Source organism: Erithacus rubecula (assembly GCF_903797595.1).
Source record: "Erithacus rubecula genome assembly, chromosome: 1".
Taxonomy (NCBI): Eukaryota; Metazoa; Chordata; class Aves; order Passeriformes; family Muscicapidae; genus Erithacus; species Erithacus rubecula.
In genome coordinates this window covers 40496686-40523638 of record NC_136658.1, presented here as the reverse complement: position 1 = coordinate 40523638, position 26953 = coordinate 40496686, and the positions used below count along the sequence as shown (strand labels likewise).

Below are 26953 nucleotides of genomic sequence, written 5' to 3'. Positions count from 1 at the left end.
TCTGTTACCAAGAAATCTGCAGCCTCTAACTGAGTGTCAGCCTTCAACTCTGCTGCATGTATGAGAAGGAAAACAGGAAACAGGAGGACTAGTGCAATATTTCCATGCCATTTGTTATTTTATAGAGCTGTTTTTCACATTTATTTTTATTTGATTCCTCTATAAAATGGCCACAATTGACTTGTATTAGATATTTTGTGGAAAAAGAACAGAAGGCACTTCATTTCACTGTGCTTTCAGATGGTTGCAATTTCTCTTTACTTTTTTGCTTTTTGTAATTTATAGCTAAGTAACAGAGAAAAAGCAGCTCTGAAATTTGCTTGTAAGGCCAGGTACATTCCAGGAGCTTTACTTTGACAGCACTCTGAGAATACTTATTATTGATTTCTTATTTAATTGGGTACAAATAAAATCCAACATCTGATTTGGGAATACTTTTGTGTCAGTTTAGGTTATTTTCTGACTCAATTCAGTGAGCAGACTGTGAGTCTCATTACTTGATTAGGTGAGTGAAAAAAGCTTCTGTATAAAAGCCTGCAGTTAATTGTTTTAGTGGAAAAGATGGAGAAATTAGAATGAGGATCGACATCTACAAGTGGATTTTTCCCCTTGTCTAAACTCCTTTTTTAAAATTTATCTTATTTTACAGGTGATGGAGATTAAAGGACAAATGATTCATGTGCCAGAATCGAACTCGATACTGTTCCTGGGTTCCCCCTGTGTGGACAAGCTGGATGAGCTGATGGGCCGGGGTCTCCATCTTTCAGACATTCCTATCCATGATGCTACTCGTGATGTCATTTTGGTTGGGGAGCAAGCAAAGGCACAAGATGGCTTGAAAAAACGAATGGATAAGCTGAAGGCAACGCTGGAATGTACACACCAAGCCCTGGAAGAGGAGAAGAAGAAGACAGTAGATCTGCTCATTTCTATTTTCCCCGAAGAGGTGGCTCAGCAGCTGTGGCAGGGGCAGCAGGTGCAGGCCAGGAAGTTTGACGATGTCACCATGCTCTTCTCAGACATTGTTGGCTTCACTGCCATCTGTGCTCAGTGCACGCCCATGCAGGTCATCAGCATGCTCAACGAGCTCTACACCCGCTTCGACCACCAGTGTGGCTTCCTGGACATCTACAAGGTAACAGCTCTAGTCCTAGCCTAGCAAAAGATAACTGAAACCAAGAAAATGTTCCCAGTAGCTTCCTTCCTAAATTGCAGACCTTCCTTAGAAAAATATGAGGGCAATACTTTTGGTTTATGTGCAAAAAACCCTAGATCTGAAATACCACCACTGAAACTCGAATGCTTCAATATGAACTGTCATCATGATACTCCCATGGGGATATAGGCCTCATATTTCCATTTTCTTATAGAAATATATATCTCCTGTATTATAGCCTGGTTTCCTTTAGATGACATATCAGCCACAGCATCCTAGATGAAAAAGTGCACAGTGATGAATCCTAACACAAGCTGCAGCTCCTGGGAGGCACTCACTTTCAACTTCAATAGTTTAGGGTTTAGGCATTTATCTTTCCTTTGAAAGAACTAAAATTTTCCATAAGGAGCAGAGCATTCTCTAAAAAAAGTTATTATAAGAAACTTCAGCTTCCACTGAAGAACAGGAGGAGAACAGCAGATGTCTGTGCATAGTAAATGTAATGAATGGGACATGGTGCTGGTGTGCCATGCTCCAAGGGAAATGTCACACATGTTGGTCCCATGAGAGAATTCATCTTCACTTCTCTTAAAAGGATTTGATGTCCAGTATGTATTTGAGTGAAAAAAACAAGAGAGGTAGAATTTAATAAATGCACTGAGGATATTAGCAGTGTAATTATCCTGTGAAACCTGACTGTTTTGTATATGGAATACCTTTAATTTTGTGATCGAAGAAATAGAACAAATTTCTTTTATATGTTAATGCACATGAGAAAAGAGATGTGGTTGTAAAATTATATCTCAATTTTATTATATGCCTGAGGTTTGCAAACTAAGTTTTCAAACCATTTCATATAGTATTTGTTGATAGACTTTAGAGAAAAAGGTCTCATAAGTGTCCTGCTCCTTTCATTTCTGCCTTTAATGCACTTTAAAAGGAATTGAAAAATAATGACTACACAACTACACAACATGGCTGAAAAGTTACAGCATGTAACCACAGATAGAACTGAAAATGGTATAGCTAAAGGTTAGTAGGGCAGTTTACCAAAGTAAACAAGCACACTGTAAAGAAGTTTTGGACTCCTGGTTTAGGGTTTTGTTTATCAGAAAAAAAAGGCCGTCTTGAGACATGAATGCAGTGGAAGTACCAGCCCTCATTTGAAAATTTTTATGGTGATACTATCCTGATGGTGGGTGTGATCCCAGTTTGTGTGAGTCTAATGTTGGTGCACTGGGTTATGACCCAGCTTCAAGAACAGGACTGGAGGGGTTTGTAACCCAGAGTGAGGAGGGATACCTAGTGACCCTGCTTCACATGCTGTGTGTTCACATGGGTGTGTGTACTCACTGTGTTCCCAGGTGATTAATTTCAGCTGTTTTGAAGCATTCAGAATATCCTTTGTTGAAAATTATGGTTGCATGGGAATAGGATATAAAGTATGCAGAACTCTATGATCTGACTGCAGAGAAGGTTGGTTGAGTCCTGTGAGAATACTAAGAAGGAATATTTATGCACAGGTCATGAATATTATATCATTGAGACAATGGCTTTCTGCCTTTCACCTTGCTTTGGGCTACTGTGGCTAGAAGGATTTTACTTTATGAAAAGACAGTCCTGACCAGTGAAATAAGATCATAGCTGTTGAGACAGGCAAGATGAGATTCGTGCATTCATAAGAAAGCAATAAGGACTTCCTTGTCGAGACTCCCATGTAATTCTGTGAGCAAAGGTACGAATAAAACCTGTTTTTCTGTGGTAGAATGGCTTACAGCTCTGACACCCTTTGTCTGCTATTGCTGCCATAATATAGGCAGTTTCCTCTCAGATCCTTTCATCTTGGACTTCCCTTATCCCCCTACTCCCCCATCCCTGGACCCTGCCTACGTGTCCCTTGATTCCCACCACCACTCACTCATGAGCAAGGCAGTGTGCACTTTGGCTGTTTTGGAGCTGTATATACCTTTTTTTTCTCCCCTCCAATTTTCTTTTTTTTTTTTTAAATTTTTTTTTTTTTAAGCAGAAGTCTAAAAAATTTCTGAGAGGTTAAGTGAAAATGACTCAGTTTAGCACTTCAGAAAGAAAAACTCGAGCAATGAACCCTTTTTTGTTTCACTAGAGAATTAGGCTTAAAATAAAATAGCAATCCTTTTGAAAGAAAACATTTGCCTTTTAAAATTAAAACAGCTTTTGTGTTTATATCTTTTTCATTTGTTTCAGGTGATATTCTGGAAGCAAACTTTATTGCTAGGAATGATCACCTCCACAGCAATGATGATGTTAAAAGTTATTGTCAGGTAGTGAATTCTAGGTACTTAATCAACACTATTTGTACCCAGCCTGCCTCCAAGATATACTCGTGTAACTAGGCTACAGAAATTTATCATGTAGTATAAATATGTCAGTTTTAAAATTTGCTTGTTTTTAAGCAGCATGGCAGGAATAATTTGCAAAGATTATTTGGTGGGTGCATCTGAATACCAAATTCACCATTTTGTAAACAGAAAATTTAGTAAAATACTATAAATAAATTCTGTGATGTAAATTATTTGCCCAGCTTTACTGTTACAGAATGATTTATTCAGAAGCTCATTGCTTCTAATCTGGCAATGAATGTAATATTTTCATTTATCTCGTGCTGTTCATCCAGGGATGTTTACAGAGAAATTGGGCACATAAAGATCAAAGATCCTCACAATTAACTAGTCAGACATAGAGGGCAAGCATAATGAGCTCTTGGGTACAGACTGAAAATGCTTGGAGAGAGCTGAAGGGTGATAAGCTAGACTTTGAAATTTCTTGGAAATCAAAGTAAATAGCTATAACTGATGAGGTAGAGAAAGTTTATCCAATTGATGGAGGCACAGGTGAGAATGACACAGACAGATGATGGGCTCAAAAAATGAATTTCACAGCAGCATTTTGAGTGGAAAGCAATGATGACAGATTACATTTGTCCAGGCTGAGGGAGAACATTGCTGTAATTGAATGCACAGTGTTATGAGCCTCAGTGACAGTTTTAGCAATCTAGAGGAATCTGTGTTTTAGAGAGTGAAACCTGGGAAAGAATCTGCTGACATAAAGCCTTGGTAGAAAGATTAGGAGGGACATGTTCGTGATAATCACAGAAGAACAATGGGGTGAAAGAGCTGAGACCTGGTGATGCATTTGGAAACTGGTGCTGCTGGCTATCAGAGCTAATTATGTTTGGCTGGAGTTGAGGAGTGGGAGAAAAAGTCAAGCAGGGAGTGCAGTTCAGATCAGTGAGTTCAGCTGCAGCTGCTTGGCAAGCTGGTGTTTGTGGACATGCAAGTAGAAGCATGGACTCCAGAAGCAGAAGTCATGGGATATTTATCTCAGTAAATTTTGAAAGCTGTGGCTTTGGGTGAAATATGTTCTTGTTGGCCTGACTGTTTTGACCTGTTTTTCTCTGCATCTGAGTTCCTGTTTATCAGCCAAGTACTGGGAAATGATGCTTCAGTTAAGCCATCTCTTTATCAAATAAGCTATTTAGATATGCTGCAGCCGTGTCTTCTGGCATTTAAAACTTAACCCTGCAGTCTGAAATCTTCCCTGCTTAAGATTCCCACAGCTTCTGTTTCTCCTTCATGTATATGTATTTGACATTGGCTCATTTAAAATATTTGTTTCTTGTTGAGTCCTTCTTCCTTTGTAGCTGCTTTCTCAGCTCTTTTCCCCTCAGTTTCCTTTCTGAAACATTTCCCTCTCACACCCGTTAACTGCTGTGTAAAGGCAGCATTTATTGTGCAGGGTTTTTTTGGCTGCATGGCTATATATATTGGCTGGGTAATGTCAGGCCAAACAAAGCAGAACCAGTCCTGATCCTGGAGGTGTTAGTTTCTTTGCCCATTCTTTAAATAGGGCAGAATTTGTCCTTGAAGACATTGCAAATTTTCCCTGACACTATACTTCACTTTCTGTGAAATGCTAAGTCCCACTTTCCTTGTCTAAGCAGAGTGTCCTAAATGTTTTTTTTAAATTACCTGTAGTCAGCTGCCAGAATTTCTTTGCTATACATCTTCATCATAAAAATTTTAATTGAAAGTTTATTGAGTATTTATATAAGACAATATAATCACATACATTCATTTTACAATCAGAATCCAGAACTTTGTTATGTGAATTCCTGCTTTGTTTTTGGATTCATTATTTGGCTAAACTGGCACTCTCTCTGAGTGGTACCACACACAGTTTCCTTGGACTTTTATTCGTGGCAACATGATACACTTAGTATGCTAGATCTTTATTTTCTGATTTTATATGCCTAAAACTGTACACAGCCTTAATGTTTGCTTGTTGTAAAGACCAAGACTAAAAAATAATGGGAAATCTGGACTGTGCTGCAATCATTCAAGACTGATACTCACCAGTTTTGAAAAAATGTTGTTTATATTTAAGTTGTGATATAATGCTTTTAGGAATGTAATTTTAAACTCCCATTTTCTAAGAATATCACTTTATATTTCTGTACTGGTAGTTTAAGTTGCAGAAATCTGTATTTATTTTACAGAATATAACCAGTGCATTCTCTACATGCCATGGCTATCCCCTCCTGAGAACTAACACATCTCCTACTCAAATACATGTTCTCAACCTTACTATCAGTGGTATAATGGCTGAAGAATACTTCAATAAGCAGGATCATGAGCTTCAGACTATTCTGAAGTTTTCTTTATGTTTCATAATTTAAAAACATAATCTCCAAATTTTCATGTAAAAATCTATGGCCTCTATTTTTGCCATCTTTGCATCCAGTTTTTTGTTCCTGCAGATCTGGTGTAACACCACCCAAGAACTCAAGAATATTTTAAGATTTCCCGTTCCTTTAAGCATGTATTTTTCTCCAGCCTTGTGGACGATTTACACTTTCTGTCTTCAGGGAGATCTGCAAATGAAGCAAACACACTCGGGCTCCAGAAGAGTTATTCTTTGCTTTATAAACATACAGCCCTGCACAAAGCACTAAAACATCTGTGCATGTTCTCCTGCAATACATCACCCAAGAATACTCTAAAGAGCCTAGGACTTCTGTTTCAGTACATGAATGCTTCTCTACTTCTTCAGAAATACCATGCTTGCATATAATTATTTTTTTTCTTCTTTTTCCCCTCTCCTTTCACTTTTCTCCCATCTGGAATGCACCCATTTGTTTATAACTGCCCTGGTCCATTTCTCTCAAGTTGCATGGGAGCCTTAGAGTCTATGTCCATCTTACAGGTTCTGAAAGCACTTTCCAAGTCCTCAGTTTGTACCTGAAGCCTGGCTATAAGCTGACCTTTAACTTGAATAGACCACAAAGGGTGTCCTCCCTGCTCCAAACTGAGGAGCAAGTCCACATACTGTGGCCAGACAGGAGCCATGGCTAAGGGCATTCCCTCTTGCAGCCCACAGATTCTATGTCCTTTATTTAGTTCTGTCCAGTTTTTTCACCTTCTAAATGTTAGTACCTCTGAGGGACTGGAGAAAACTAATTTAACTTGCCATCTGCTTTGGCTCTTTTCATTTTTTAAGTAGTCTGGCTGGACTTTCATGTACCATAAAGCAACATTTTCATTCATGCAAATAGCATGTAAATAACTGTACCTTATTTTATTAAATTATTTAAGTGAACATGGAGGATATTTAAGTAGTTAATAGAAACTAGATAACATATTAATTTCAGGACATATAAATTAGAGTTTGTATAACCTTGAGGAAGATATTCTGGTTCACTAGGACTTTAAATACTGGAGATACCTATAGCAAATTAAGACCACATTTAGATCAGGAGAAGGACAGTCACATTAATCTGAAATGTGTGTCTTAGGTCATACATGAATATTTTCATATTTTCTTATTTTGCCAAACAGTTGTGCACTTTGACATTGCAATAGGGCCGAATGCCAGCCAGGAAGTTTTCTGTTCATCAGAGATAATTGGTCTCATTTTTTCAATTTCATATTTGCCTGAAGAAGAGAGAAATCATTTATACACTATAAATTTTATATTCCATGGCTGTTGTGTGCAAACCTGATACTGATGTCATGTAGACTGCAAATCTCCTGGCATGACTCTTTTAACTACTGAAAAAACGCCCCTGCTTTAAGATACCAGGTAGTAATTCTACATGGCAAGTACTATTTGTCTTTTTTCTTGTGTAAAGGAAGTAGCACTCTGAATGACTGTAGATGAAAGAGTTCCTCCATATAGGTGCTGTAGGAAGAGTTCAAACACAGCTCTTCCTGCAAAATTCTCATGAACTTGCCAGTATGTAACGTCATTAAATTCACTAAAAATAAGATGCCCTCAGGCCTGGTAAGAGCAATTGCTTCTTAATTAGGCTCCTGGGAAAGGAGCTTAGTTTTATAGGAAATCACTTCTTTTGAAAAGTGAGCTTTACAAGAAGAACGGAGTTCTGAACTTCATAGGTGGATGCCCTTCTCACATGGGAGGAGTTTTCCTGAGGTATTCCCAAAAGCAGAATGTCATTTCATAAAAGAGTTGCAAAGTTACCTTGGAACTTGGGCACAAAATTTCACTGCCTAGGAATTGATTTTGAAAACATTAACGACAGGAGCTAAGAGAGTGAAACACTAAGTAGAAAATGAAGGGCATTCTCAGATCCTATCTTGAAAACTTTACAACCCTTTCCAAAGCAGAAATTTTTTTATAATATACCAGAGATTTGGAAATCTATAGAGAGTGCATTACTGCTGACTAAAATTTTTAAGCTTTAACAGTGTTCAGTGTTAACAGTGTTGCAAAATTCAACTGTTTTAGAGCTTTGCTGATGAATCTTTGCAGTAGAAAAAATGTAGAGAAAATTTCAAAATCTAAACAGAATGAGGCCTTAATTTGTATTCACAGAACAGCAAAAAAACAGGCAGGTTTTGTTTAATTTGAATAAGGACAGTATTCACTCTTTGCCATGCACACAGAAATGTGGATCCTAGACCTACCTCAAGATCAAGAGTACCTAGGTCAAGCTCAGAGGAGGCTTTTCTGAACTCTCTTATACCACCTCCAGAGAAAGAGCACACACACTTAATGTCTTAGGGAAATAACCTTTTCTGTTTTCCCTGCAGCATGTTAATTTGTTATTTCTTTCCTTAGAACCTGTGTTTTCGATTAAGTGACTTGTTCAAGTCTTTGTACCAAAAGCTGCCTAAAATACTTCACATCTGCTCTCCCTCTGCCTAGTGATTAATGACATCCCCTGACCTGCATGCCAGGATATGCAAGGCAGGATCCAGGAGTTTCTGAGCTGAGCAGGATCCTGCTGTTGTGTTGACAAATGGTATCACAGCAGTAGTAGGCAGCAGACTCACACAGCCCTTGTCCTGGCTCAGGGCACTTTGTGGGAGCAGCAGTGTGCCCACTCTGGGGCTTTCAAAGGCACAGAGCTCCCCTAGAGTCTTCAGAGGTTCACAAACAGCCTGTGGCCCACATAAATATGTTTTTTTAGGCAATGCCCAGAAGAGCATGCTGATGACAGCATGGGGCCTTGCATGTCCAATGACAGTCTGGGCATGGATTCAGGCAGTTAAGCAAAGATACACACATTTGCATCCTGCTGTACTAAATGGGAAAAAGAGAGGTTTACAGAATTCAGGATGGAATATGTCATGGCTTAAAAATTCATTTTTCCCTTCAGTTACTATAGGAAGAGTATAGATGAGTAGATTGGATTGAAGCTTCATTTTTGTGTGACTGATGCTTGATAATGTGAGTTCCATCATGAATGAGGACATTGTGAGGTTATTACTGATCTGCAGAGATATTGTGAGAATGACTTTGGTAGAAGGAAATATGGGAGATGTCAATGACATCCTGTGGTAGAATATGGATATCAAATCAATTGTTCCTGTGATGAGTGCTGAGATTGCTGACTTAAAACTAAAATGGAGAGAATCTCTCTTTTCTTCAGTCTTCATCCCATACCAGTTAAAAACCAGTCTGTTTGCTGCTGGGCTAGAAGTCATGGACAGGAATAATGAAGCCCAAATGATAAGTCTGAAGCACCATGTTGCATATACAACAGCTTTTTCCTTATTCTTCTGTACAACTTAGGGCAGAAAACAGATGAAAGAAAAGACCTTTGGGAGATCTAAAAACTTCAAAGGTTTCCTTCACAGTTGTACTGGCAAGAATTTAATCTTAAGGCTGGATTTCACTGTATTCCTTTAGAGGGAAGACATTTCAGCTTTCATAAAAGAAATGCATAGTTTTGAGGTACTGTGTAGTTCAGTCTTGCAGATGGTATGAAATATGGATAAATAGGAAAATGAATATTTTGTGAAAGCATAGGTCTTTGTAGTTCCTGTTAATTTCCAGTGCCATGCCCATTCACATCCTGAATTTTGGCCTCATGCTGGGATTAAACTTGAAAAACCATCTCCTTTAATATTTCTGTGCTACCATGGAAATGCAGCCTGGGTGTGCAGGAAGCTAAGATGTGTTCCAGTAAGTCTAGGCTGAGGAGTATGTCTAGAATTTACTCTGACTTTGCTCCTTAAGAACAAAATTCAGGTCTTCAAATCAAATTTAATGGGCTAGAAGGCATTGATTTTGTTGTTAAGGTCATCTTGAGAATCACTTAAGGTTCATACTTGCAATAAATGCTGTTCTGGATTAGTCTTGAAGACTGGAAAGTGTAGAGAGTTTTTCCACTGGTTCAGCTGGCAATCTAGAGATCAGTTTTCCTAAAGGCCTATTTGATTTCACAAAACTTGACATGTCCTTCTTTTAAAATTGACCTGCCTCTGTGACCTTTCAGGTTCAATCTGCCCTTCTGCCTCTTCACATAGTCTTGTTATTTCTTTCTTTTCTACAGTTAGAAAGAGGTGAAAATATGCTACTTTTAGCAGAGTGTTAATAATTTAGACTTATCTTCACAGTCAACAGAGGAAGGTTTGATTTTATAGGGTAAGTGTGAATTTTTTTAAATGTGAGTTTTGTTTTTTTCTGAAGGATGTTCTTAGCATAGGTCAGATGACTGCAAGGGCTCCCATTCAGTTCATTAATTCTGAGTTGAGAGTGAATAACTCATATTTAAATTGCTCTATTAGACATATTTCTGGTTAGGTGAACTGAATCTCACCCGTGTAGATTGCAGTTGTAAGATGCAGCTACAGCTGAAATATTCCTTCTTCTCTGCTAATGTCATCTACTTTTCATGTGTTTTATAGTTATTTAATAATGTTATGGTTTGATGCCATGTTATGACTAATGCATAGAGTGTATTTTAACTGGGCAAAAGGAATTTTTACTGCATATTAATTTATCTCATACAAACATCATACACCCAAGTTATTTCTTCCTACTTTCTTTGATTTTTGTTATAGCCACTGGAGTAGCTTCCATCACCACTGAGCATGGATATGCTGTTGCCTCTCAAAAATGTCCCTCAGAACACTTTAATAATTAATTCAAATCTTGACTTTCTAAATTATACAAATGAATGTGGTGTTTGTTGTCTAAACACCTCATCATTGCTCAATCCCATTGAAACAATTAGTAACATAATTAATAGCTATATTTGGGAACAGGGCATACCATATAGTTAAAGTTTGGATTACCTTAGAATCTGCCAAAATAGTGCATTATTATGGTCTGTGCTTGATAGTACTGAATGTGTCTGCTTGAAGAAGTACAAGATGCCTCATGAGCTACTTATGAAATGCCAGGCGCATAGAGCAGGCTTTTTCCAGCATTTTCATTTTGAGATTTACCTCCAAAAATAAAAAGATTATGTTCCTTATCCCCATATTTGCTGAAGCATCTATGAAAATTTTCACTGCCTGCAGATGCTTCATTGCTTTAAAAAGCTTCTTCTTATCAGAGTAAGACCTTGTTGTCAGTAAGTTTCACAGGTTTCCCCGTTTCCCAATCCATAAGGATGCTGATGCCGTTTTTGTCTCTTGTCCTTTCACCCTCCACTGCTGTGGAGAGCCCAGTGCTATCCCCTCAAGTGCCAAGAAACCATCTCTGCTCCAGTCTGGACAAGCTCAGCTCTCCCAGCCCGTGTTCCCAGGTGCTCCAGCCCCCACCATCCTGTTGGCCCCATGAGTGTTGGATCCAGTTTATCCATCTCTGTCTTGCACTGAGGACTCCCAAAGTGGATGTGGTGTCTGAGTCTAACAAGTGCTGAGTAGGGGGTGGTTGGCACTTCCCTGGGCTGTGTTCATACACCCGGACTGTCACTGGCTCTCTTAGTTCCCAGGACTCACATTTACTGCCCAGCAAGACCCCCAGGGACCCTCTCAAAGAGCCTCTCTCCAGGAAGTTGGCTGTATCAGTTCCAGAGAAATTCTTTCCCAGGGACAGCACTTTGCACATGTCCCTGCTGAATTTCATAAGCTTCCAATTCATCCTGCCTGTACATGTCACTCAGGATGGCAGCCCAGCCCCAGAGCAAGTTGACAATTGACCTGTCTCCCCAGTAGATACTAATCTACTCTAGGTTGATGCAGGTGCAAATAATGTTACTATCAGGAAACCTCCCCCACAGATTTTGTTATAGGAGACAGATATATTTTATAATTCTACATTTTTTTTTTCATACTGTATTTTTAAAGGTGTTAACTGCATTATATGCACTGAGAACCACGTGTCTGTATTTTGGTGGGAGAAGGTAAACATGCGTAGGCAATAGGCAAAAGGAGAGACAGGTTAAGATGGAGAATAATGTTCTTCACTGCACTTAAAGAAAATGACCCATAAACAAACTAGAAAAGTTGGTTTTCTCAGAGAGAATAGTTAAGTGATGAACAGAAAAGCATTAAACTGCAATTAGCTAAACCATTACCCCTTTCCCTGCTCATTATTTCTGTTTTCTTCACTCTCAAGCTCTTTAGAAGGGAACTGATATAATTGCAAATGATGTTTGTTATTATTCCAGTTTTATAAAACAAAGTTTTATAGAGTATCTCCCAGCAGTAGGATAGTTTCAGGCTATTGGCAGATTACTCATATGTGATAAGAAACAATTTAGTAATGATCTTCTCTTCAGCTAAATATAGCATATACACTTTGTACACTGTGACTGTGAACAGGGTGTGGAGCATAGAGAAATTGTTTAATATTCCAAGTTTCCTTGCTAACTTAAAATTACAGTGATTATGAACACATACTTACTTAAGCAGAAATAAATATTTCTGGTGATTAAAACAGAAAGGGGGGAGACCACAAGCAGGATTTGATGCATATGGAAACTCAATTCAACTGGAAGAAACATCTGTTACTCTATAAAAAGAAGGGTAACAAATCAAGACATGGCTGAAGAATATCTAAGTCTGGTTATTCTATCTAAACTTTATATATATAAACTTATATAGATTACCCATATATATCAGTAGAAAACACACAAAAAATTTGAGCAGCATGATCTGTTTTTCCTCAAACATGACCCTTTTCTCAAGGAAGAGAAGCCTTGAACAAACATTGGTTATGCAGTTCTTACATATTTGCTTTCCAAAGTAATCCTATATTCTGGCCATCTATGTGTAGCAGGAATATCTTGTAGTACTTTATCCTGAACCAGAAGGCAGTTCTCACTTTTTATTTCTGATTTATTTTGATAAAAACACTGTTGTACAGGCTAAAAGGGACAGTGACATAAATTATTTTAGGTTAAATGGGTCCTAAATATTATGAATGAGATAATAAATATGTATGCAGCCCTGTGAGTGTTTTGGAGATGAAAACAATAGTACAAAAGTACCCTTCAGAGGAAAGTGAAGGATATACAAGACATGCTGTTAAAGGTAGGCTTTCTTCCTGAGAAAAGACAGCAACTTTTTCATTTTCAGACCCATTTTTGGTATGTATTTTATTTTGATTGTAAACAAAGAAGCTATATTGATATAATTTAACCCATTAAAACACACAGACTTTCACTCAAACTTATTTATGTCTCTTACATGAAAAAAATAGTAGTGAGTACTCCATTGTCATAGTTCTAATACAAATTATGTATTAGGCTTTCACAGGAAACATGCTGAGAGAGAACTAAAACTAGAGCCAATTCTCCCTCCAGCTACTTTTTTCAATGTATTTAATATTTCTGATTGCAGTAGGAATTTCAGACTGAAATTGCCACAGAGTGACCCCTGCAATTATGTTATTTATGTTTATTTCCAAACTGTGCTTTGAAAATGCTTCCAAGCAGTACTCATTAGACTGTTTGAATTCCTAAGTATTTTAGATGAAAAATCCTTAGCCTACCATTTCAGGTTTCACTTACAAAATGGTATCTCTGCCCCATGTATGTCCCTCTGTGAAATGAAGTGTGACACTTGAGTTCATTACTTCTGGAAGTTCTTTTCTTAAGAAACTTAGTGACTGGTACATACTCATGAATTTGGGATGAAGGATACAAAGCAGGGATGTTACTTCAGTGCACCACATTCTCCCTTAAAAACTGTCACTGAAACCACACCCGGATTTATATCCAAAGAACAACATTTGCCTAAAACTTCCAGTTTCTCAGTCTAATAATGAAAGACAACACAAGGTTTAGCTACTAGCAGTTGGAAGAGACCTGTTGGAGCTGCCCAGGGATCAGGTTGTCTGTTAATCTCTGTTCTCTGGACACTTCAGTGTTGGAAAAATTACATTCTGACTTCTGTGCTATAAAATAGATCTGCAAATCATATTCCATCTCAAATGGTTATGAATTAAGGATAAGTGACTGTAAGACAATTTCTATAGGTTTCACCTTTTGTAAAAATTACTGTTCACATCTGAAGAAGACAACAGTACCTACTGAGGTCTGACAGAAGCTGGGGGTATAAAAAATGACTTCTTGAAAGCAGAAGATATTTGCTTCCTGCTGCAACTGTCCTGCATTATCACTCTTCAGAATTCAGCAGTGTAGGGATAACTGTCTAGAAAGTTTTCCTGAACTGCAGAGTACACACAACAACTTCAACTAATTATTAACTTTAATATGGGCTTTTTTGAGGGCCTGACTGGAAAACAGTCACTGGACAGTTCCAGTGACTTGTGAGTCACAGAAGGCTTTAGAGGAGGCTTTTGTATAGCAGTGTAATTAGCTGCAGTATTTCCTGGATTCTTCATCTTTTTAAGAATAAAAATTCTATTATGAAGTTTCTAAAGATTGGTCTAATTTTGAAATCCAAGTTCAACTTGTCTTCTATGGTGCTGTGTATTAATTTCCAATTAATGAAAACGCCAGTGGACTAAGTTACACTATAGTAAGTGTAAATCAGTGAAAAGGCATGAACAGTTGGTAACAATAGGTCAGACAATCAGTGAGTACCTAGAACTATTAGGAGCAGTGAGAAACTATAATTTAATTAGGAAAAAAAATATACTAAGTCTTATTGACGGCATTATTGCAAAAAATACTTTAATATTCAGAACAGAATATATTTAACTTTTATAAAGAAGCAGGATAAGGCATTCCAGTCTTAACAAGGTTGAAAGCAAAATATCCTTCCATCTAGGAAGGATGTAAAAATCCAATATACTGCTACTAATGCGTCTTAAAAGTTACATTACAAAGTCAAAAACTCAGAATCTAGTTTATCACATGGTAGAGATTTCCTCTGGAGTTTCATTTCTGTATATCATCATCTTGAAGAGTATCAAATAGATCTGAGTGCAGCAATTTTTAGACACTTTGAGTAGTGCCTGTCTTTTCTTTTAATCCTATTGTCATTGAATATTTATGGAGTAGGTTGCTCGCTGGTGTGCACAGTTTCAGGATCTACCCAGAGGATACTTTGGAGCAAGCTGTGAGCAGTGCTCTGTATTTCCAGTCCAATTGCTGCTCCTCAGCTGAGACAAGAGAAATTCCCTTCTTCCCTGTGTGCATGTGACTCATTCAGCCTGCACTTTTGAAGTGTGATGTATCACTCTTGCCACAGTCTCTATTTTGATGTCCTCATATACCCTGGTGAAGCTCAGCAAGGGCAAGTGAGTGTTCTGCATCTGGGTCAGGGCAATCCCCAGTATTAATACAAACTGCTGGGTGAATGGATTCAGACCATCCCTCTGAAGAAGGACTTGGGAATACTAGTAGATGAAAAATTAGACATGAGCCAGCAATGTGTACTTGCAGCCCAGAGAGCCAACCATACTCTGGGATGAATCAAAAAAATATCTGGCCAGCAGGTCAAGGCAGGTGATTCAAAGCCCAGGCTGGATGGGGCTTTGTGCAGCCTGGTATAGTGGAAGGATGGCAAAGGAGTTGAAACTAGATAATCTTGAGATGTGCCAACCAAACCATTCCATGATTTTATGACTCCATACAAGTGGACCAGATGAAAATGCCGTGAACAATCTGAATTACAAAAACTCCTGGAACTTTGGAAGATTTTTTCAAATCTCATTTTGAAGAAGGATAGAACCAATGTTAAAGTTTGGTGGAGGTAGTCATAGTGAAAATTTCAGCTTAAATACTTATCTGGGGAAAATCTTAGAAGTGACTGACAAAAGGGTTACAGAATGGTAAATCATTAGGCAGGCCTGTCAGTGCTCATCACTTCCAATTTAAACTACCAGGTCAGTCTAAGCAGTCATAGTCCTTCCCCTGGTTCTTCAGTATTGCTGTCAGATGAGCTCCATAGGGACAAGCTTTTTAAAGAGTAATGGCATTATTATAATTTTAATTTTTATATAAAGGTAGTTACAAGGCAGCTTCAGTCCCATTTTCCTGGTAGTACAATACATTTGGTGTGTGGAATTCAGCTGTTAAATTACAGCTATGGAAATTTCCAAGGGGGAAGAAGCTAACAGAATAAGTAATTTTGTCTGAACACTGCAGGAGCAGTGTATGATCCCAGATCTATGCAACCAAATTTACTGAAAAAGTAATTCCAAAATTAGGTCATTCAGGAAGGAGCAGAATTTGTATTTAATTTTTGTATTTGGCATCGTAGACTCAGCTCTTTCTGTAGTAACTACTTTGAGTCTATTCCTACTGATGTTTATTATTATTTTGGAGAATGACAATGGATTTCTACTAATGCTTCCTTCCAATATTGAGCATTTTTAAGCATCTCTTTCTTCCAGACTGTCTTTTTAACTTCTGATACTTGTTTTCATGGTGCTTGTTTACTTTTTTGCCCAGTTTCTACATTTTTCACCAGCCATTGCAACATTCTTGCCCATCCATTTATCTTTGGAAAAACAAACTCCTGAGCTGCAGGGCATTGGTAGTGTCTGCTTCTTGTGGACAGACGTCCTGAGAAGCAGAAAACAGGCAGACAGCAGTATTGATTGCTCCTATATGTTTTTTTCTATGTATAAGTACCACTAGGAGCTTTCAAAGGTGTTGAAGGAGCTCTGATGGCTCTCAGCTCATGAGAAACCCTCTGTTTCTAATCTGTATTTGCATCCTCCTGCACAATCAGCCAGGAAGGTTAAGGTGGCAAACTTCACAGTGGGCTTGCAGCAGGTTGAGTTTGGTGGTGGAAGTATTTGCCCATACTTCTGTTCTAGGTTCACCTCTGGGTACATTTACATGTAATGCTTAATTTTTCAAATACTATTTGTATTGAGATAACATTTCCATTTTATCAAGACTGGGAATTAATCTGAGAAAATCCATGCCTACTGCTTAGTAGCTTCTCTGCAGAGATAAGAATCAGCTTATTTATTCTCTGAATAACTCCTTTCTCAGTGCTTGCTTTCTTCTCACCCTAGTTTTTGCTGAAGCATTTTATGACATTCCTGTAGTGTTATGTGCAGGGTGAAAACCAGATTAGTTATGTCACAAAACCTCATCTAATCCTTGAGGTCTGCTTGGGCTCGTGTTAATGGATTTTGTGCGGGAATGTTGCAGATGTGTGAGCAGACAGACTGCAAAACACGATGCTGTAAATAAAGCTGCAGACCTTGAGGGCTGCAGTGTTTCTCAGGCTGCCTTTACCCAAAGCCAGAGGGTTTCTGCAATTCCTTTTGCTCCCCCTTCCTCCTGGGGCCCAACTCTTTTTAAAGCAAATCAGGATAAAAGAGCAGTAAGGCCTGCCTGAAGAGACCAGAGAGATCAGTCTGCTTTACTTCATGCCTGCAGGTAGGGAATGCACAGTAAGATAGCCGGCATGGTAGAGACAGACATCAATTCTTACTTGAAAGTAAGGGACAAAGATGCAGTCAAAGGTCTGTAGCAATAGTATCTGTTCATAAATTATTCCAGGAAGAGCTACCCACTAATGAGAAATTAGACAGTCTTTATTGTTTCTTATGGTGATGTTTTGCTTTTTCTAATTCTCTTCCTGATATAATTTTCTAGCATATCAAATACTAATTACGAATTATAATTATGGAGCCCTATTCTTGCCCAACAGCAAACTCAGCCAGGATAGTATGAAATGAAACTGCAAACAATTTCTCATTTAGGAAAATGCAATGTTGTGTGTTACTGCTGTGGGAGAATGTTGTCATACCTCAGCTGATGCCATACACTGTTCCAGACAATCTTCATTGGTTATAATGGTGGTAAAACACCACGTGTGTCAGGTTTCGACTGCACCTGTTTGCAGACTCAGGTAATGATGCTCTTTTGCTAATTGCTTATTTAGGGATGTTTTGCTCACATTTCAAGCAACGATTGCAGGCCTGGTGGCAGGGCTCCCCCTCGTTCTCACAGCCTAACACTGGGTTTGTCTGGTTGCTGCAGGTGGAAACGATAGGTGATGCGTACTGCGTTGCAGCAGGGCTCCATAAGAAAAGCCTTAGTCATGCCAAAGCCATTGCCCTGATGGCACTGAAGATGATGGAGCTTTCAGAAGAGGTTCTTACTCCAGATGGAAGCCCTATTAAGGTAACTCCTTTGCTTTTTATTCTCAGATAGTCAGTGGTACACTGATCCAATTAATTTCCTTGTGTTTTGTGCTAGAGAATTTACACTTGCATCTCTATATCTGCAGCTCTAATGGGCCAGAGGCCTCTTCTCCAAAATTGGTGTAAGCCTGCATTAAAGAAGAATCTGTAGACTGCCTGCTCTTTCTCACTGTTAATGTGCTTCTTTCCTATGATATGCCATTTTTCCCTCCCCTACTTTGGTACTGGAGGTAGCAGGAGGGGGAAAAACAGATGTCTTTGTGCAACACTTTCTAGTTTCTCTGCTGTTCTGCTTCTTTTGTTCCTATACCAACATAGCAAAAAGAATACCATTCTGAAAAAATAGGTTGGACTATGGAACTTGAAGAAATTTCTTTTAAAGCTTCATGTGAACATTCACTGAACACAGAAAAAGCATTAAAAGACTGAAGATACCAGAAGACACAGAATTTTCAGTTTTGATGCAAAACTATTTCAAACAGATGTTAATTTAACCCTACTAAAATATATATTTTTTATTTATTTTCCAATACCTATAGCCAATTAATATGTGATGGTACTTGCTGAAAGAGCTGTCTTCCAGAGCCTCTTCATATTTGCACTTTGTTTTCAGTCATTGCTGCAATTATAGGGAGATTATGAAGGTGTATGTTTTACTCTAAGACTCTAAAACCTTTTGTTTTCATTACCACTCATTATTTTTCAGAAAATTTCTCTTATTTTCACTATCTGCGTAAGAAAACCTGTAAAAGAAAGACTATAAAGACGTTGCAGAGGAAATGTGTATAGAATAAAATTCTCTGTATAACCAAATATTTTCAAAAAGTGCTAACAAACCTCCTTTAGAATTCAGAAGAAAAAGTCAGTTTGTCATACTTAAACTGAAAGTAGAGGTACTGAGAAGCTCATCATCATTTCTTAATTGTTTTGTCTTCAGTTTTAGGTGTAATAAAACTTCAGGTGAGGAGGGATGGTGATTTTGTAGAATGTTGTTACCTTTGTTCCTAACCTGGAAGTTGTGCTTAAAAATAAAGCTTATCTTTTCATAGAAGCATATTCTGATTTGTTTTAAAGTTTATTAGGATTAGGATTTCTCTCATGTGGATATATTTACCCTGCAAACTATTTTAATAAAGACTTTTGGAGAAGTCTACTTTAGTTTGTCCTAGTTTAGGTGTCTACTCTAGGATGAGATGAATCATGCCCTAAAAATGTGTGCTTTTTCAGTTGTCTGTAAGGGAAATCTGTGGACTTAACCCAAATGTAGATGTCTCAGCTATGAGCTTCTACACTCTGTCACATGAGTCCTCCTACAAATGGCAAGGAATGCATAGTTTTTCCTAGTGGCTATGTCAATGATCATCACAGTTAAAAACATATTCATTATTTCTAAATTCATTTGGCATGACTTTTGCCTTTCAGACAATGTTAAATTGGCTAGAATGATCCTTATTTTTGTTAGTTGGCAGTTTTTCACTTAAAAAAAAACCATGAAGGGGCCCATTGTACCACAATTTCCCATTAGCAAATGTTCCATGTGCATAAAAATGTCTTAAAGGAGCATCAAGGGAAGCTCAGAGTGGATAAAAGGAAGAGGTTCTCAGGAAAGTGGGCATGGCCCCAAGCCTGTACATGTTTAAGTGCTTGGACAGTGGTCTTAAATATGTGACTTAACTTTCAGGTTGCCCTGTGTGAAGTCAGGAGTTGGACTTACCTGAAGTTCAAGGAATGCCTAAGTATCTATAAAAATTACTGTGGACTCAGCACCTCAATAGGAGACCTGCTCATGACAGCCTTTGCAATTAAGCTTTGTCATTAAAAGATAGAAATACTCATTAACATTAAAAACAAAGTACACAATTTAGTCTATAAGATATTTATATGTGGCAAATTAAGTTGTACTATATTCTGAGTACTTTGAGGTGGTCCTGTTGATACAGTTTGCAGATACAATTGTTGATACAATTGCAGAGTTTTGACTGTCTTTTGACCTTAATTCTTAACTGTGAATCCTGCTAACAAGTACAGGTCACGTGTTATGAGTCTTACTTGAAAAGAACCTGAAATCAAAGGGCAGTTTTCCTCATGCCCAAAATTTAATAACTTCGGCTGCTTTCATGATTTGCTGTGACTAAATTCTGGCTTTATTCTTCAGAGCAGTCTAAAAGCCATTTTCAAAAAATAAGACAAGTGCTTCAGTAAGTCTGAGGTAATTTTTCAAAACATAATTCCTGTAAAGAAGAGGTCCCTACCTTCTGATCTCAGGAGTAAACAACACTCTACTGTTCCATTACTGCTGGTTACTTAGTTTGATATGTCTAACTTTATGATTATGGTTTATGGAATATATGGGTTTTCTAAATTACTTTGATGGATATATTTTGTTGTCATCTCAAGGCTGAATTCACCAGAATGCAAGGATTTACTTTTTTTTGGCTCTTGAAATGTTCATCCCTGTGATAGCAGTGGATGTCTTACTAAGCAACACTTAAAGTCTCAAAATGTTAGGATGAAAAAGTAAATGAATTAATGAAAAAAAAACTATATCACACAATCAGGAATTTAGGATAAGGTTTTCACCTATTAAGTGCATTAGATAATCAATAAGGCTTGTTACCTGGGTGCTCAGGTTCTCATATGAAGGTATTCAGGATGGAGACTCTGTGCCAGCACTGCTGATGCCTGTGTGAGCAGCCTGTCACTGGAAGGGCAATGAGAAACTATTATTTTGCAGAAAGAGAGAGAGCAAGCTGTATTTTAGCACCCCCCACAAATCCTGTCATCAGTGTTGTAACACAGCCTGCCCACTTAGAAAGAAATATTTGTAACAGAAAATGGGCTGATCATTCCCCTGTGAGCAATGGAGAAGGCTTCAGGTCCCTGTGTGATCTTTTTAAACTCACTAGAGGCAAAATCCCAGTACTTTAGAATGAGCTGAGGCCTTAGTACAAAGAGGGACTTTTGCTGCAGACACTGCATGTAGAATTTGATATACATTTTTATCCTTTCAGCAGAGAATTTTACTTTAGAAGCACTCATTTGATTTATATTCTGTGCAACTAATTATATGCAGTGCTTTATGACTTTAGTCTGATAATATTGATTTAAAATTACCTCTTACATTTAAGTGAGTGTTACTTGGGTTTGGGATGTGCTTTACTGCATTTTTTTAGATAAAGTGGAATTACATTAATTTTAATAGCTAGAGATAATACTGTGAGAAGAATTCTCCAGGGCATTGACCTTCAGTGAAAAGTTGCAATGCAGCTATGGAATTCCAGGAGAATATTATTACTCAGATAACTTTTTATTATGCTTAAAGTCTTACCTAATTAATCAATGTGTGGTGTATATCCCTAAGAAAGAGTAAGACCTCCTTTTCAGTTTTGATTATTTTTTTTAAGAGCTGCTATGATAGAACATACCTAGTTTCAACTAATGAGATTTCCCAAGAGAAAATTATCTACTTATTTTTGTGGTGTATGAAGGCTTATGTAATAGACTCATAAAGAGTTAAGAACTGGGAACTGAGGAAAAGTAAACGATTTACATGAAGCTGCTGAAATTAATTACAATTATTTATATTAATAGTGTGCAGGTGTTCTTGTCTAAAACATAAAGGTTGATCCCTACCACAGCAATTCAAAACACTTTGCAAAATGATTTGCTACAGCAGAAAAATGTCATGTATATTTGAAATTATTGATGTTACTGTAACATGAGAATTAGACCTGTAAATACTGTAATCCCAAACTGAAGCAAATACATGCCCTCACCTTTCTTTTTGCTCACTTTCTAATCACTAGTTTGTGAAATACTCCAAACACAGTAGTGCAGAAAATTTCTAGCTGATACTGGCTTCAATTTGATTAATTTATTCCCAGGTGAAGTAGATTTTGTGCATTTTCTTGCATTTTCATGGCAGATAAACTGGTACTTGGCTCAGTTGTTTCTTTATTATCAAGATAGGATCCTTGACACACTTGAGACTTCTAACCTTCAGATATGCATTGCCAAAGCTATTTTATTATTGGACTTGTAGGTTGTACTCAAACAGTGTAGGCATTAACATCATCTGATCTCAAACATTGGGAGTGGCTAAGCTTGTTACTGTAGATCCCTCTTAACTAAAGAGAGTAAATTTAGTCAGTATTCATCTGACATGCTTGCAGTGTCTACTTTATAATGAAAAGTATGAATTAATATTTGTCAGGTAATAGAACAGGTTAATGACCTCCCAGGATGGATGATTCCACTGGAAGCAGCTGAACTGAAACAGAGGTTCACAACTTTGGTCAGTCACAGCTTTTCCACTTGAGTTTTAGATGTGATCCAGATTTTCTATACTTCAATTTTCTATATACTGGTGACAAATAAGGCTTTATGGGTAGAACCATTAGTTTAGCATGTCTAAGATTTATGACCTTACAGCCATGCAGCTGCATTAGTTTTGGTTTATGTTGACTATTTAAATACTTGTGATCATGACAATTTAAACAATGAAAGCCTGAGTTTGATAAAGCTCTAATCTTTGCTTGCCAAGTGGTAAATTTTAACCAGCATGAGTTCTGACTCATGAGTAAGGTTACAGAATGGTCAAAAGGGCTCTGAGGATTGTAATGGCTTACAGGCACAGTGAGTGACACATTTTTCTATGTAGCATGGAAATGGGCAATGAATTTTAGAGTACATGGCATCTTCTGCTGGTTCATTAAGTGTTCTCCTTTGTGTTTCAGTGATAATGTCACTTGGGCCCTGGACACAAGTAGGCAGTGCCAATATTTGTTTGTAAAAATGGAATTCTTATTTTCTAAGTGAAAGGGCCATTCCCAAAAATAATTTGAGAGTGTATCAGGTGTTGTATGTGTGATCCTTTTCAGTGTTTCCTGCCTTGCTTATTATTCAGGTTGTGGTGTGCTGGTTTTATGATAATTTAATGGTTCTATCCAAATGTACATCTTTATGTAAGCAGCAGAATGTTGTCTGGTTTAAGTTGTGAAGGGCTGACTGCTGATGCAGGCATTCTCATCAGCCCTGTGTGAGAAGCTGCTGCATTACTGCAATGCTCCTTGCTCCAACTGTGGTCTCCTAGCAACTTCTCCCTTGTACCTAATGTCTACATCAGACTCTAGAACATATATAATATCCTACTTCAGCCTGCAGAACTTGAAATTAGAAACATCCTTGTGTCAAAAGAAAAAAATCAGACAGTTCCACAAGAGAAACCTTTGCATTAAGTGAGTTTGAAGAGCTTGTCAGGTTTCACAGGTTTGCCAGCATTAGAGCATCACAACAGCTTTGGGGAGCATTCAGAGCTGCATGTCAGGGAAGCTTGGTAGTTTTTCTTGGCAGCATGCTTGGGAGATGGTGAGGCAAAGTCTGCCCTGGTAACAATTCTCTGAACATGGGATACCTCATGACTGCACTTCCTCAGCTTTTCCCAGTGCCTTTGGAAATGCAGAATGAGAGGAGCAGATTGAAGCGCGTTTCCCCAGGAATGTGGGAAATTGCCAGTTTTGTTCGACTACTCTAAGGGAAAATTCACTTTCCTCAGCCCTCCAGTCATTTTCACTCAACTGCTTCCTTTTGTGTGGTTTTAATAATGATCTTTTAAAAACCCTGAGCACACCCATTTCTTTTCCACAACTTCTTCACTGCATCTTCTTTTCTTTTGAAGGGACTTTGTCAAATACAGTGGTGTGTTGTACCCACTGTAGGACAGTGTTACTGCATGTGTTGCAGTAACAAGGCAAAGGGGGTCTACATGACTAGTGGGTGCACAGCAGCAGCTTTGTGTAAGAATCTGGTGTGAAAAATTGGACTAGTGCTTAGTCTGCTGAAGAGGGAAGTTTCCCAAAGGGTTGGTCATTCTTTCAGATGGCACCATTTCAGTTCTTAGGTACAGTCTCCAGTTGATGCTAAAGGTAGATTTTTCAAATCTACGAGGACTTGATTCTGCACAACATAAGGATCTACCTGCCCAGGCAGAGGCATGATACTGTGATTAGCAACCCAGTGTAAGCCAAACTTGAGCAAACTAGAAAGCTATGAAAGTTTGGGCTTTTTTTAATGACTGCTGGGAGAGAGAGACCTAAAACACAAGCAAGGAGTTAATGAATAACGTGATGATCAGAAGAGGTTTTGTCATTAGACCTGGCCATTCTCCTCTCATGCCTTGTATTCTCTGACATTTCATCTCTGGCAAGTAGGAAGCACACATGCCATTCCATCTATACTTAACCCTGTGGCAGAGATAAAGCATACTTGTAGAAACCAGGGTGGTTACCCAGGGCGCTTGTGAACTTTCCCTCTGTTTATTAGCTCACAGTGGTTACTAGATGTTCACAGCTCTTTGACTCACAGTATGTAGATCTAGCTGCATATACAAGAGCCTCTGTAATTCAGTCTTATGTCCTGTTCCTTAAGGGAGACTAAACCTTGCTCTGATGGCTGCACCTAGCTTGTAGCTTTGTCCTGGTGCCTCACACTGAGCAGAGACTCATTTCCTTCTCTAGGTGCTATAAGTACATGCACAGGAAAAACCAGCAAGGATTTCAAGGTTTAGATCCCTGCAGGGGCCCAGGATATGCAGCTGGGTTGTGGGATTAGCTTTAAGGTCACGGTGTGACATCTCTCACGGTTCAGCAGTCACCCCAGACACAAACGCCTCCAACTAATACTCCAGATGTCTGGCTACTAGTAGAACTGGTTGGGAATTTTCCATAGGAAATGCTTTTTGGCAGAGAACACTTTATGATAAGAAAGAAATTATTGGGCATATCTACCATAATCTATTAAATCACTGATCAAAACTCTCTTCAGAGTACTAAATACCAGTAGTTTCTGGGACAGTGACCTGGGGGCAAAAACCCCAGAATTTTTAAGAGAGTAAAGCATTGAACTTGTGTTCATTATAAGAAAAGAGACCTCTGCATTCTCATTTATCTAGAATGGAAGATATCCTATGATACAGTTTTGCCCTTGGGCTTGGGTTGGGACATTTTTTGCAGCTTCCAGAGCTTCACATTCTGGCTTTGACTGTGACTCCCATGCTGAAGCTGAAATTTTTTGTTGTTATTATTTTACATTGAATATTTATTCAGACAAAAGTAAGCAATAGTAACAATAGAAACACAACTTTCTAGGCAAATAAACACTTAAATTTGTGTTGTTTACTGCATTTCAAAAGGTTGGTATTGCTGCATTTTTATAAATTGAAGAATTGACAAAAATCTAAAGTTAGAATTGCAGCATGTACCATGATGTTATATACTTATATATGAGACATAAAATTTGAAATAAATACATTTGAAAATCATGAATATTTAAAGAATTGGGCTAGGGAATCCAGGGTAGCTGAGTGCTGAAATTTCATTTCTCTTAAGTCCTAAATGTATGTTCTCTTCTTCCATTGGTATATTTCCTGTCATATACAAATTAAAAAGTCAGGTTTCCACTATACAGCAAGAGTATTTTTTCTTATCTCCTGAGATGGACAAGAGATGAAAAACATTACACAAAAACTGAAAAAACAGAATACGCAAAGCTGCCAGGACTCACAGATAATAGCACTGACTACATCTGAAAATAGTGCTTGATTGGCTTTTATGCAGTAAGCATGACCAGAAAATGCCAGGCTTGTATTGCTACCTCAGTGGATTAATAGGCACAGGCGATCCCAGAGGCCTCAGAGGGAGATGCAGAGATGAAAATGCCATGCCCTTTGAAGCTGTAGAGGTGGTTGCTACCTGAGTGTCTGTTTCCAGCTGCTGAGATGCTGTCAGGCAGCTGCTGCCCTGTGCTGCCTTGTACAGCATCTGCCTCTCCCTTCAGTGACCGAGCTGTCAGCTCCTGCTCTGAGCTCTGCCTGCTTGGAAATAAGGAAGCCTGTTCTGGCCAGTGCTGGTGATATTTATTTACTGTTGTGATTCCAGTTACACACATTGTCTTTTCTAAACTGGACAATATGCTGCTTTGGAACTACCATTAAATCACTGATACCCAGCTTCTTGGCAGTGAATAGGGCAAATCTGCTTCATCTTTTGGTCTGACCTCCCTAGAAGAAAGAGATGGTGTTATACCTGCAGCAGCCTTACAGTGTAAAAATGTAACACATGCTCCTGGATAATGCAGCTTGGGCTAGGTGACAGTGCTAACATAGCTCCTTCTTTCATCCAGGTGTAGCCTGGAGAAAAAGATTCAACAAAGAGCCTTGTCCCATCTACTCCTCCCCATCCCTTGTCTCCTACTGCATGAGTAGTTCTGGATAAGGTGCAGCTGGAAATACAAAAAGCAGTAAAGTACAGCTGAGCTGCCTACAGTGTGTTATACTCTTTGACTTCCATTACATGTTTGAAGGGCATTGTTCTCCTCTCCACAACCTATTTGTTCTCTTATCCCTTTATTGCAGTTTTTCTGGGAGGATTATGCTTACTGGTAGAAAGATGCAAATTTTTTCACGTTGCAAGGAAGAGCACCTTGGTTTCTCCTTCTCTCTCCTGACCCTGGATTGCAAGCAGAGCCTTGCACTGTGTCCCAGAGGAGCTCCCTGTGGGTTGTCTCATGGAGATCGGTGTCTTTCTCAGCTCCATTGGGTAATCCTGTAGAAATGTTAACCTTTGTGCAGATCTGGCTCAATAATCTGGCATACACACTTACAGCATTTTTAGGAGCAGCTGCCAGCATCTGCTCTGCAAGTTTCAGAAGAAGAAAGTGCATTTGTTAAAGGCAGTTTGCTACTTGGCTTCCCCCATTCTCTCCAACATGAACAGTTCAGAGAAGAAAAGCCAAAGTCTGCAGTTTTAAGCACCAGTTAAAAAAACTCTGTGGCATAACTGTTGTCATTATTCTGAGCTAAACAGTGAGTCATTACACTGTGCTATATTTGAGTGAACAGTTCAGATGGGGGGTGGATGCTGGAGGATTATACTTGGCCTTCTGTTTCAAGCTGACAAGTTCAGCAACATTGTTCAACAGTTTCAG

The 26953-nt window shown here is 38.4% G+C and overlaps 1 protein-coding gene across 2 annotated transcripts in view; it reads left to right on the top strand.

Annotated features, from left to right (window-relative positions):
* Nucleotides 1-26953, top strand: part of GUCY1A2 (guanylate cyclase 1 soluble subunit alpha 2) — a 136142-nt gene that overhangs the window by 69066 nt on the left and 40123 nt on the right. For both annotated transcript variants that reach the window (XR_013775450.1, XM_079314962.1), the window contains exons 5-6: nt 650-1135; nt 17808-17951. Coding sequence is in view for 1 of the 2 variants with exons in the window: in XM_079314962.1 (XP_079171088.1) it covers nt 650-1135; nt 17808-17951 (630 nt within the window). In the remaining variant the exon portion in view is untranslated. The remainder of the gene's footprint in view (nt 1-649; nt 1136-17807; nt 17952-26953) is intronic.